The 13,120-nt window shown below is 64.2% G+C and overlaps 1 protein-coding gene across 1 annotated transcript in view; it reads left to right on the forward strand.

Moving 5' to 3' along the window:
• The window catches only part of SND1 (staphylococcal nuclease and tudor domain containing 1), a 72,697-nt gene that overhangs the window by 29,182 nt on the left and 30,395 nt on the right, over positions 1-13,120 (forward strand). The window contains exon 11 of the mRNA XM_082280091.1: positions 8,560-8,649. Coding sequence (XP_082136217.1) covers positions 8,560-8,649 — 90 coding nt within the window. The remainder of the gene's footprint in view (positions 1-8,559; positions 8,650-13,120) is intronic.

Below are 13,120 nucleotides of genomic sequence, written 5' to 3' on the forward strand. Positions count from 1 at the left end.
TGGCCCCAGTCCCTCTGCAGCTCTCCTGGAGCCCCTTTAGGCCCTGCAAGGGGCTCTCAGCTCTCCCTGGAGCTTCTCTCCTCCAGGCTGGACATTGGGGCTGGGAGCAGCCTGGCACAGTGGGAGGTGTCCCTGCCATGGCAGGGCTGGCACTGGAGGGGCTCTGAGGTCCCTTCCCACCCAGCCATTCCCTGATTCCCAGATTCTATAATTTATAACTTTATTATTTATAGTTCCCCGTTGTGCTGAAGCAGCTCCGGTTATTTCCGTGCCGTCGCTTCCATCGTTCCCCGCCGTTCCCATTTGTCCTGCGGCATTCCTGTTCCAGTTCCCGGCAGAGCCGAGGCTTCCTGGGCCTTCATCCCTGCCCAGGGTGATGAGGATGGTCGTACCAAGGGTGTCCTGGAGCAGAGCCTGGCATGGGAGCACTGATCCCGTCAGGATCCGGGGATGTCCCGCTCTGGGGTCTCAGGGTCGCTGTTCCAACACTGGGGCCTTGTACCCCCACTTTGGGGTCTCCCAGCCGGAATATTGGTGCCATGGAGCTCCATCCCCAGGGATGAGGAGGCTGGGCAGGAGTTGGCGTCACTGACAGCAGCGGGATCCTGCGATGGGACAGTGCCGGCGCCGGATCCGGCTCATCCTGGGAAGGATCCGGCTCATCCCAGGCAGGATCTGGCTCATCCAGGTGCTGCGGGAAGTGGCTCCCAGAGGATGCTGGTTCCGTGTGCAGCCCTTGCTGACAAGACCAACAACTTCATTAATTTAAGCTGCTTAATTGGGAGCAGCGTGTGCTGAGGGCACAGAGCTCCCTCTGCCCGCACACGGAGCATTCCCACTCCCAAAAACCCCATTCTTGTGGGTTCCCGGGGTGGAGCCCTCAGGGAATTCCAGGCTGCAACCCAAAGGGGCTTTTGGAGCTGTTTTTGAGGAGTTGGAGTCGCTGGGCTCCAGGGGTTGGAGATCCGGGCGCTCCTCTCCCCATCAGCATTCCATGGGTTTGGTCTCGGCTTGGTTGGGATCCCAGAGAGGGAGCAGGAATGTTTTCCCGGTGCAGGCGGGAGCCGCCCGGTGTGGCACACCCCGTTCTCCCTGGGACGCTGTGGCGCTGGCTGCGGAGGGCGGGATGTGCACATCCCGTGTCCCTGCGCGTCCGGCTCCATCCCTCTGGGAACGGGGCCGGGGACCCTCGGCCGCTCTGGAGCCGTGCTGAGCACGAGGCATTAATGCAGCCTCGGAATTCCTGCGGAAAATCCCGTTCCCGCTTCATTGGCTGCTCCGTCGGGCGCGAGGAGCCCCAAGGTGACCGGGCCCAGCCCCGCGTTGTCCCACGGCTCCCGGCATCCTGGGGGCCACCTCCATCCTGAGAGTCCCCCTGCTCTGGAACCCAACCCCGGTGCCTCCCGTGGCAGGGGTGGATTCCTGGAGGGAGATCGGGAGGATTTTGGGGAAATCCACCCAAATTCCACTCTGTGCAGGGAGCTCCCGGCTCCAACAGCTGCTGGTGCACCTGGAGAGGAGGAAAACCTTTCCTTCCTGCTTTGGCATCCTGTTATCCCGGGGTGAGGATCCCTCTGGGAATGCCCAGGGCTCGCTGGGCCCCATTTGTGGAGGACACCCTGGTCAGGGTGCTGCTGCTCCTCCGTCCATTCCCAAATGACCGGGAATGTCCCGGACACCCCGAGCCCATTCAGGGTGATCCCCATCCCTATGGACTGCAATTCCTGCTGTTCCTGGTGCCTGGGAGTGTCCTGTGGACTGCAATTCCTGCTGTTCCTGGTGCCTGGGAATGTCCCGACACCCCAGGCCCGTTGCAGGGTGGTTCCCATCCCCAGGCTCCGAGTCCCGCCGCTCTCCCGCCTGGAAAGGGCCGGGCAGAGGGAGCGGAGCCGGAGCGCAGGGAAGCAGCAGAGGGTTTAAGCGAGGGCCGTTCTCTCCCGTGATTAACCCACGGAGACTGACGGTCCCGCCGGGCTCCGGAGCGTTCCCGGTGCCCCGGGGAGGAGACGGGAGCGCCGGCAGCACCGGGCCGGGACGGACGCAGGGTGAGACAGGGAACGGCAGCGGCGGGGACGGAGCAGCCCCTGCCCCCGGCAGCTCCCGGGGCCCGTGATGAGGGAAGGGCACCGCAGGACGCGGTTCCCTTCTGAGGTTCCCTGCTGAGGATGGTGACGGGGAAAGCCTTGGGTGCGTTCTGGCTGATCCCAAATCCCGGCTGATCCCAAATCGCGGCTGGGCCCGGCCGTGCCGAGCTCCTCCAGCGCCAGGAGCTGCTGCAGGAGAGGCGGGAGAGGAGCTCTGGCAGAGCGGGAAGGGCTCGGAGTGCTCAGAGCGGCTCCAGTTGTGTTTGGAAGGGAGGAAGGTCGGCACTGGAGCCCCGGGAATGGTCCCCAGTGCTGAGGGGACAGGGTTGTGCCCGCGGTGCCAGCGGGTGCCAGCTGTGGGGGCACATCCAGATCCCCCCGCCCGCAGTGGTGCCGGTGCTGGGCAGGACTGGGATGGAGCCCTTGGGAGCTTCCATGTGCTGGGAAAAATGGAAATCGTGTTAAAATGGTCAAATTCCAGGGAAAGGCTCCGGCAGGAGCCGGGTTTGGTAATGAAGGTCCAGAGCAGCTGGGGCTGCCCCTGGATCGCTGGCAGTGGCCAAGGCCAGGCTGGACATTGGGGCTGGAGCAGCCTGGCACAGTGGGAGGTGTCCCTGCCATGGCAGGGCTGGCACTGGAGGGGCTCTGAGGTCCCTTCCCACCCAACCCAGCCTGGGATTCCCTGAAGTGCCAGGTCCTGCCCTTGGGTCACCCCAAGCCCCTGGGGCACTCCAGGCTGGGGCGGAGGGGCTGGAAAGCTGGGAAAGGCCCTGGGGGTGCTGTGCCAGCGGCTGGACAGGAGCCCAGGGGGTGCCCAGGGGGCAGGAGGAGGCCGATGGCCCCTGGGCTGTGGCAGCCCCAGCGTGGGCAGAGCCCCAGGGCAGGGACTGTCCCCTGTGCTGGCCCTGCTGAGGGACCCCCTGGGATCCTGGGGCAGCTCCGGGCAGGAGAGCCCTGGAGGGGCTGGGGCATGTCCAGGGCAGGGAACGGAGCTGGGAAGGGTCTGGAGCCCCAGGAGTGGCTGAGGGAGCTGTAAAGGGGCTCAGGCTGGAGCAAAGGAGGCTCCGGGGGGACCTTGTGGCTCTGCACAAGTCCCTGACAGGAGGAGGCAGCCGGGGGGGTTGGGCTCTGCTGCCAGGGAACAGGGACAGGAGAGAGGGAATGGTTCAGGTTGGATGTTGGGGAATTCCCTCCTGGAAAGGGCTGTGCAGCCCTGGCAGAGGGGGGCATCCCCATCCCTGCAGGGATTTCAGAGCCCTGTGGATGTGGCACCTGGGGACAGGGGCAGTGGTGGCCTTGGCAGTGCTGGGAACGGTTGGACCCGATGGGTTCCGAGGCTTTTCCAGCCTCAGTTGTCCCACAGTTCTCGAGCTGTGCTGCCCCTCTGCCCCCAGCCCCTGGCTGTGCCCTCTGTCCCTCAGTGCCACCAAAGCCTCCAGCACTGCCCAGCTCCTGTCACCCGAGCGGCTCTCGGGGACTGCGGCACCGGCGGCGCGTGGGGGCAAGGAGGGAGCGGGAGCTCCGGAGCAGGAGAGGCGGGAGAGGTGGGAGAGGCCGAGTGCCCATTTCAGGCATCGCTTCTCGAACAAGCACCTGCTCGGGGCTGCCTGCAAATATCCCCAGGATGTCCCTGGGAGCTGCTCGTCCCCATCCCCATTCATGGAACGTCCCGCAGTCCTCGGGGCTGTCACTTCCCAGGGCTGTGGCTGCTCCTGGTGCCGTTCCCAGCGCTGCCCGGCTCCCGGGCCCCAGTGGAGCGGAGCTTCCCCGGGCTGTGACACGGAGCAGCCGCTCCCGAGTGCTCCTGCTGCTCCCTGTCACCGCCCCGCCGGCTCCGGGATGGATGTCCAGGATGGATCTCCGGGATGGATTTCCCACCCGGCACATCCCTGGCGGGTTCAGCCAAGGGTGAACTGTGGCGTGACACTGCCGATGAGCCATTGCCCCTTCCCTGCCCTGGCTTCCCAGGAGCAGGAGCCCCCCTGGATCCCTGGGGGCTTCTCCTGCTCCCGATGGGATCCTTGCCCAGCACTCGGCTCTGCCCCAGGGGACCCTGGGGGCTGCAGTGTCCCTGTCCCCCCCCCCCGGCGCTGGCGTTTCCAGCTGGCAGCTCCCGCTCTCCTCCCGCTCGTTCCGCCGCGGCGCTGGGAGTTGATGAGCTCTGCTAATTACTGTACAAATAATGAGCCTCCCTAATTGCGCTGGCAGGGGCGGGGGGGCTCTCCCCACCTGCCATCCCACAGTGCCACCGGGCTCTGGGTCCCCTTGGCTCCACTGGGGTCCCCCCTTGAATGCTGGCACCCGGAGTTCTTGGGAAAAACCCCAGAATCTTTGCATGGGGAGCTGGGAGCTCTGGCTCATCCTGGGGGGCTTGGGCCATTCCCCCTGCTCCGAGCACCCCGGGATCAGTGGGATGCGCGTTCCAGACACTGCCTGTTCCCTGTCATGGCCTCCGGGATGATTCTCCGGGATGGATTTCCCACCTGGGACATCCCTGGTGGGTTCAGCTGAGGGTGAACCGTGGCATGACACGACTGATGAGCCATTGCCCTGTCCCTACTTCAGCTTCCCGGGAGCAGGAGCCTTCGTGGATCCCCAGGCTCCTTCTCCCACAAAGTGAATGGACCAGCCTGGGGTCCCCCGGGGGCTACAGAGTCGGAATGTGGGAGCTGGGTTTGCCATCCCGGGTCTTGGAGCGTTTCCAGCTGCTCCAGCTGTGCCTGCATCCGTCATCACCCCCACCCTGTGCCCTCGGGATGGGGCTGGGGCTGGGAGCGGGACCCCCGGCAGCCGGGAATGTCCAATCCCCCCTGGAATCCTGGCAGTGGATACGGGCTGCTGCTTCCCTGGAAATAGACCTTAATTAGGCCTCGCCCGGTGTAGCGCTGTTAATTGAGCAGGAGAGCCGGAATTCTCTCGCCCTGTCGGGTGTTCCGGGCCTTGGGGGGGCTGTTCCAGGATCAGGGAATTCAGGGGGGGCTCTTGTCCCCCTCTGGAACCAAATCCCTCACTGGAACCAAAACACCGCTTCCTCGCCCCGGCTCCCCCAGCCTGGGATAAAGCAGCACATTCCCATCAAATTTGGGATCGGAATCTCCGCGTTCCGGGAGGGAAGGGAGCGGGTGCTCCCCTCCTCCGGCAGCTCCCTGAAGATGCAGCTCCGGCTTCGGCGCTAATGGAGCGACGTCCTCGCTGCTCACCTTTAATTAAGTGAGCCTCGGATCCCTGCGCTTAATTAACTTCTCAGTGGCTGATGACTCTCTCCAGCAGCCGAGGAGGGCCGGGACTGGCATCTCATGGAATCCAGGGATCCCACAATGGATTGGGATGAGTTGGGTTGGGTTGGAAGGGACCTTGGAGCCCATCCTGTCCCACCATGGGCAGGGACAGTCCTGCTATCCCAGGCTGTTCCAAGCCCTGGGAACATTCCGGGGATGGGGCAGCCGCAGCTTCCGAGGTGAATCATTGCTGGGATCCAGCTCCTGCCTCAGGAAATGGGTTAAGCCAAACAAAATCCTTCTCCGTGTCGGCACTGCCGGAGTTTGCCGGCTGTGGAATTCCGTTACCTTCCCGCCATTCCATTGATTTTTCGTGTTTATTTGCAAAACCTCAGCTGAGCGCCCGAGTTCTTGAACGGCTTCCCAGAGCCATCAGCTGCCGCCGTCCCTGTGCCGGGAATGTCATCGCTGTGGGACAACAAAGCGGGATTTAATGGGGGCTGACAGGGCGGTGGCCGGGGCGGTTTGAGCTGGGCACTTAAACGTTCCCATTATCCAGCGCCTGGTGCAGCCAAGCCGTGTGCTGAGAATTCCCGAAGGGAATGGGCATTTTGCAGCAGCAGCAGCAGCGGGATGTGAGGGCTCCATCAGCGCTGGCATGTCCGGGGAATGGGGCAGCCGTGGGTCCTGGTACAGCCCTGCGGGGCCTGTGTGGGTGACCCCGTCCTGGGGTGACCCCGTCCTGGGGTGACCCCTTCCTGGGGTGGTCCCACATGGCTGCAGACCCATGAGCTGCTCCGATGGAGCTTTGGGGAAGACTCGGGTCCCACCTCCACGGCGCATCCAGGACTGGCACGATGGCACCGCGGATCCCAGCATGGTGTAGCAATGGCGCTGGTGCTGGGGTGCCTGTGCTGGTCGTCCCCTTTTTGGGGTGGCCCCTTTCTGGAGTGATTCCTTTCTGGGGTGGTCCCAGTGGCTGCGGGCCTGATGGAGCTTTGGGGAGGACTCGGGTCCCGCCTCCACAGCTCCTTCAGGAATTCTCCTCCAGCCCCTGAGCCCTTGGCACTGACGGGCGATGCCGGGGCCACCCAGGGCTTTGCCGTCCCGCTTCCCGCGCTCCGGCGGGATGGGATTAGGGATTTAACAGCCTGTGCCAGACAGACACTTAACTAAGCCATAAATTTGGAGTTCGTTAGTGAGGATTAATTAGTGTTTGCACAGGGCTTTACTGTGCGGAGCCGCGCTCAGTGTCGGAGCTCCACCGTGACCTTGGCGAGGGCAGGAGAGGCTCAGGGCCTGGATCCGTCAGATCCCACCGATGGAAGGGTCTGGGAGTCACCCTGAGGATTCAGGGCTGGGAATGGCCCAGGAGCCTATGGGCAGGGGCTGGAAGTTTGGGAAGGGGGAGCTGTGCTCCCCTGGGAGGGGGCAGAGGGAGAGGCCGGTGGTGCCGCGGCAGCTGCTCCGTGCTCGTTCCGAGCTCCCACGTCTCCAGGGGCTGCAGCAGTGCCTGGGATCTGCTTTGGGATCTGCTTTGGGGGCAGGAGATGCCCAAGTGGGAGCTGAGCCCGGCCCGTGGCCCCCCCTTGGCTGAATCCTCCGTCTCCCTGTGGTTCCATGGCACTGGGAAATGAGGAATTCATCATCCCAATATCCCGGCTTCCCTGGAGCGGGGGCCGCTCCGGGTGTGCTCCAACGCCAGGGAATGCTGGGGGTCTGGGGGGAGACGCTGCCATAGGAGCCCCCCGGATTTATCCTGGGGCTCCACTCCAGCCATGGCACGGGAACAGGAATGTTTCTGGGACTGGTTAAATACTGGAATCGCCTCCATCCCCGAGCGCCTCACCGGGAGCGGGGCAGTGGTGCCGGCCTTCCCGATGGCAGCAGCACATTCCAAGCCGTTCCACCAGCTGGGCCATCCTCGTGTGCCTGGCTGGGCCAGGACAAGGCTCTTTCCCTGCTGGAAATCCTGTAGCTGGCAGGTTGGCACCACATCCTGGCTGCCCGGCACAGCTCCGTGCCGGCTCCTCGGTCCCACCTCGCTGGGTGTCAGGAACCTTTTCCGTGAGTGGTCCCCAGCGAGTGTGAAAGCTGCTGTTTCCAGGGGAAATCCTGCCAGGCTCAGGACCTGCCTGTGAAGGGGTTTTCAGCCTCTGCCTGCAGCAGGAGCTGCCTCTGGGATAGGGTTGGTGCCAGCTCTGGGTTCCCAGGGATCCCCTCACAGAATCCATTCCATTCCCATCACCAGCACTGATGATCCATCCCGTTCCCAGCCCTGGCTCTGGGTTCCCAGTGATCCTGTTGCCAGATCCATCCCGTTCCCAGCACTGGCACTGGCTCTGGGTTCCTGGGAATCCCCTCACCAGCTCCCTCCCGTTCCCATCTCCAGTGCCGGCAGGGCCGCGGCGATGCGGGCGGAGGAGGAGGGAACGAGCGGTGTCAAGGACAATAAACTCTGTCTAAGCCTCGTTCGTTAGGGATGAGCCGCGTGCCGGCGCCGGTGTCCGCCCGCTCCCTCTCCGTCTGACTCCGCTCCTCTGTTCCTGGCTGCTTTGGCCTCATCTCCCTCTTTTCCATGATTTCCTCCCCAGCTCGGGGAGGTGTGAGGGTGTCTTGCCCACGGCACTGTGCCAGTGCGCAGAGCGACTGCCAGGGGCTGGGTTGGGTCACGCTGGGTCACTTTGGGTCACATTGAGTTACATTGGGTCACTTTGGATCACGTTGGGTCACATTGAGTTACACTGGGTTGTGTTGGGTCACTTTGGGTCACTTTGGGTCACGTTGAGTTACATTGGGTCACTTTGGGTCACATTGAATTACATTGGGTCACTTTGGGTCACGTTGAGTTACACTGGGTTGCGTTGGGTTCCGTTGAATCCCGTTGGGTCGAATCCCCGTTTCCATTGGGAATCTCCCCTTTTTTGCACAGTCTCTGCAGGGATTCAGCTCCAGGAGATGCCCTTGGACAGGGGCCGGACACCCTGGAGGTCACCCTGGTCACCCCCACCCCGAATTCCCATCACCCCGTTCCCTTCTGGAGCTGCTGCTCGGAGATGCCCACCCTGGCACCACAAGGCTGCCGGCACCTCCTCCCAGGGGATGGTGGGATTATCCCGGGGTCCCTGTGGGGTTCACGGACCTTGGGAAGCCTGAATGGGATGCGGAATGGGGTGGGGGGCCTGGGAGAGGGCGGGGGCGATGCTGATCCAGGTGGGATTTGGGAATCCCCTGACCCGCATCCCCTCTCCCGGCAGGACAAGAACAGGAAGCTGAGGCCCCTCTACGACATTCCCTACATGTTCGAGGCCCGGGAATTCCTGCGCAAGAAGCTCATCGGGAAGAAGGTATGGAGGGAGTGGGCAAAGTTGGGACGAGGCTGAGGATGAGGGAATGAAGGAAGGGATGAGGCTGAGGATGAGGCAATGAAGGAAGGGATGAGGCTGAGGATGAGGGAATGAAGGAAGGGATGAGTCCGATGCCGGTGCCACTGTGCAGCTCCTTACAGACAACTGGAGCCTCTCCAACGGAAATTCCAGGATGCACCCAACCCTGGAGCACCCCTCGAGGGGTTGCGCTCCCCATTTCCCAGGAATTCTGCCTCATTGTCCCTTTGTTCTCCCGGCATATTTTCCGGCGCTAGTTCAGAGCAATTCCGGGAATGAGGAATATGTTAGCCAGCGGAGCGCACGCTCCGGATGCAATTTTCCAATGCTCATAAAACGGTCAAATAAAATCAATTCCCTTTGCGGCGCGGCCGTCGCTGCTCGTCGGGGCTGTTTCGGTGCCTAATTGGATCTTTCCAGCTCGGAGCCTGCCTGGGCATTCCGGAAAAATAGGGAAAGGGGAAAAGAGCAGCTTGGGAGATTTTTTTAATGGGACATCTGGCGCTTCTCGGAGTCAGAAAAGAGTGTGGGGGTGTTGGGGTTTGTGATGGCAGCACCGGGTCTGGAATGGGATTCCGGCACCTCAGTGTGGTCCCAGTTGGAGCCATTCCGGGGTTACCGGTGCCGGTTTTCCGCCATCTGCCGCCGTGCCCTGTGTTGGATCAGGGACTGGAACTGGCTCTGGCACCGGCTGCCTTTGGAGGGTGACCTTGGGGGTCCCTGGGATTCCGGGGTGTTTTGGCATTCGGGGAGCTCAGCCTGCCCTGGGTCCCGCCCTGCCTGGGGAGCTCTGTCCATTCCCAGCACTCCGGGGCCGCTCGTATGGATCCTGTCCCTGTGCCTTGGGGAGGCTCCTCCTGGGCACATCCCAGCCCATCCCAGCCCATCCCAGTGGGAGCAGCACCCGCCCCCAGGGTGTGGCACTGGTCCCTGGAATGTCCCATCCCAGGGCAGGGAGCGTGCTTGGGGCAGACCCCTCAGATCCACCATCCCGGCACGATGGGATCCTGGGAGATCCCCCCACCCCGCCCGGCTCCTCGAGGCCATTCCCAGCTCCAGGGGGCTGGGATTCCCTGGCAGTTCCTGGTCTGACTGGGGGCATTGCTCTCCTGCTCCAGTGCCGTGGGCAGGAGCCTCGAGGGATGGGGATTTGCACCTCCCCGAGCTCTCCTGGAGCTGCTGCTGCCCATTCCATCCATCCTGCCATTCCCGAGGCATTTCCAGCTCCGGCTGCTCCAGCACCAGCCCCAGCTCATGACTGGGAGAGCCTGGAATCCACCCTGGGTTTCATCCCAGAATTCCTTTGTCGGATTCCTCCCTGTCCCGTCCTGCTGGAGTGCTGGGTCAGCCCTGCTGTTGCTTCCCAAAAGAATTCCCTCTGGAGGAAGCACTGAGGGGGGATGAAGAAGGAACATCCCTGTCGTGGCTGCCATGGCTCCGTCTCCTTCAGTTCCTGCTGGGAGAGGGGCTGGGATGTGGGAATCCATCCCTGAATTCCCAGCTCCCTGGGAAGAGAGGGAATGTAATTTCCCTCTTGCCCTCTCATCCAAGCAGCAGGAATTTTCCAGGCTGGGATTTCCACAGCACATAAAGACTGGATTTGGGGTTTTTTGCTGTGGTGCTGGAGCCTCTCCCTGCGCCGCCACGTCCTTCCCAGCCGCTGGAATTTGCCCGGTGGCACGGGATGAACCAGAGGCCGCGGCCCCGCTGCCGGCACCCGGCTGCCCAGGCCACTATGGATTTGTGGAATAAATCCGTGGAGCGTGTCGGGAAGGGCCAGCTCCTCCGCCCATCGATCTGCTCCACCGTGGAGCGGCTCCGGATAATTGCACCGGGCGTGGGAGATGGATCGTGGCTCTTCCCTAATTAACTCTGGGATTAATCGCTCGGATGGAGGGAGCCGGCAAGGCAGAGCTCCAGGATGAATATTCCCTGTGCATGGAAGTGATGCTGCCCCGTCCTCGCCAGCTGCTCTGGGGGAGAGAAAGGAGGGGCTCCCGGGGGTGTCCCAGGAACCACCGGGACCCCCTCCCTGTGCCCATCCCTGTGCCTCATCCCTCTTGGAAAGGCCGATTCCAGCTGGGAATGCTGCCCATCTCCAGAGCCCTGAGCCTGGTGCCAGCACCACTTTCCCGATGGTTTTCCAGGACATTCCCCTGTCTGGTCCCCTCAGAGGCACCTGGATGCTTCCAGAGACAATTCCAGGGATTCTCCTTTTGGGGTTACCAACAGCAGCGCTCCAGGTGCCGGCACTGCTGGAGATCGGAGCTGGGGTAAAACAGGGATGGGTTTGACAAGGGAAAGCCTTCTCCCTGGGAATGCCATCCCAGTCCCGGGAAGAGGGAAGGCTTGGGCAGATGGAGGGATTTTTGGGATGTCGGGCAACTTGGAAGCTCAGGGAGAGCTCGGCACAGCAGCGATGTCCGGAGGGGGGATTTTGGGAAGATCCCAGTTGCTGGTGCAGCCGGGGCTGAGGACAGTGGGGACTCATCCCTCGGGATCCTGTGCCCGGGAATGCGCCGGAGCCCGGGAATGTGCGGGAGCCGGGGCGGCTTTGCCAGCTCGGGAGCGTCACGGGAGCGGCTGCGTCACCCGCCGCTTCCACGTGTGGAGCTGGGCAGGATTTGGCTGCCGGGGAGGATTTGGCCGCTCGGAGCCGAGCCGGGAGCGCTGCTCGGGAGCGCCGTTTTCCCGCCCGGATTGCGCTTGGAATCCGCGGCGTGCGCGGCTGCGGCGGAGCTGCAGTGGGCTGGGCTGGCTCCCGGCGGAGGGGGCGCAGAGGGAAGCGAGATTATTCCCGGTGCGATGATTCCACATTCCGGGATCTTTCCTTCCCCTGCGTCTCTCGCCCTGCTCCCGACGCTTCCCAGCCCTGCACTTCCATGATTATCCCGCTCCAAGGTCAACCCTGCCCCGGGGGTCTCCGTGGCCCCTCCGGCAGCCGCTGGAGCGGGAGGGAGGTCGGATGCCGCTGGATCCGCTCCCGGCGATGCCGGAGGCGCTGGAGGCTCCCGGGGGCTGTTGTGGAGCATCCTCGTTCCACATCCCGGCCTTTTCCAGGAGGGAGGATGGGAGGATGGAGAGGTGGAGGGGGTTAGGGAGACGGAGCCGGCTCCTGCTCGCCATTCCCAGGAAATCCCGCTGCCCGCCGCAGGATGCGTGGGGGGACCGGGATGAGCCGGCCCTCGGGAGGGAAACTGCTGCTCCAGAGGGAAAAACGCGTCCCTGGATCTGCCCCCGCGGTGCCTCCTGCATCCATCCCCCATCCCGCCGCGATCATCCCGCACATCCCTGCTCCCAACCCCTGGCCCCCGCCAGGTCTCTTGGAGCTTCCTCCGGGACGGGAGGGACACGGGGGGCACCGAGCCCCCCGCCAGCCCCTTCCCAGCCCCCCCGGCCCCTCCACCCGGCACGAGCTGCCAGGGAAGTAAAAATATTCCCGGGAGCGGGTGACGCCGCCGGGCCGGGAGATCCGCGGGCGGGCCGGGTATTTTTAGCCCGGCAGGTCTGGGCTGCCGCCCACCCCCCATCTGTCCCCCCCCGGCCCCCCCGTGTCCCCGCGGCCCCTCGGAGCCCCCCGTGGGATGAGGGAATAGCAGGGAATGGCACCGGCACGGCCCCGGGCCCACCCCGCCCTCCCCATCCCAAAGCTGGGGCTGCTCCCGGCCCTTCCCGGCGGGATGAGCCCCTTCCCCGCTCCAGGCAGGGCCCGGGAGGGGGTCCCCGTCCCCGCTGTCCCCCCGTGGATGGGGACACATCCCCAGTGCCGTGGAGTCCTGAGGCTGGAGCGGGGATGTGCCTGGAATGCCCCAGTGTGTCCCCCCAGCCCACACTGGGGCCGCAACTGGGACAGGACCACGGGGGGCACTGGGGGTGTCCCCACCACCTTGGGACCAGCTGGGGACAGGGTGGCAGGGGCCACGCCCTGGGGATCCCACCCTGGGGACACTGAGCTGGGGCCGGGGCCAGGCCCCATCCCGGTCACCCCATGTCCTGGCAGCCCCAGCTCCACGCGGGTGCTCCCGGGGAGTCGGGGTCCCCGTGGGGTGACATTGGCGGCGGTGGCCGCTGTTCCCGGGGCTGGATGCGCTCCCGGGAGCGGAGCTGCCGGAGTGATTTAATCCACCCTGACTGCAGCTGACCTTGGAAAGCCGCCCAGGCGCGGCTCCGGCTGCTCCGGGGGGAGCGGGGCCCACGGGGGTCCCGGGGGGGGTCCCTGCACCCCCAACCCGAGCCAGCCCTTCCCAGCCCCTCCGTGGGCACGTCGCCCTTGGATCCTGGGGATGCTTTGCTGTCCGTCCCCCTGTGACAGAGCTGTGGGGTGCCGGTGCCGGTGCCACATCTGGTGTCACACGGACCTGGCCCTGCCCTCGGATGATCCCGGGCCCTGTCCCTGCAGCTCCAGCTCCTTCCAGCTGAGCGCCCCCCCCAG

This window comes from Coloeus monedula (genome assembly GCF_965178545.1).
Source record: "Coloeus monedula genome assembly, chromosome: 4".
NCBI classification, from domain to species: domain Eukaryota; kingdom Metazoa; phylum Chordata; class Aves; order Passeriformes; family Corvidae; genus Coloeus; species Coloeus monedula.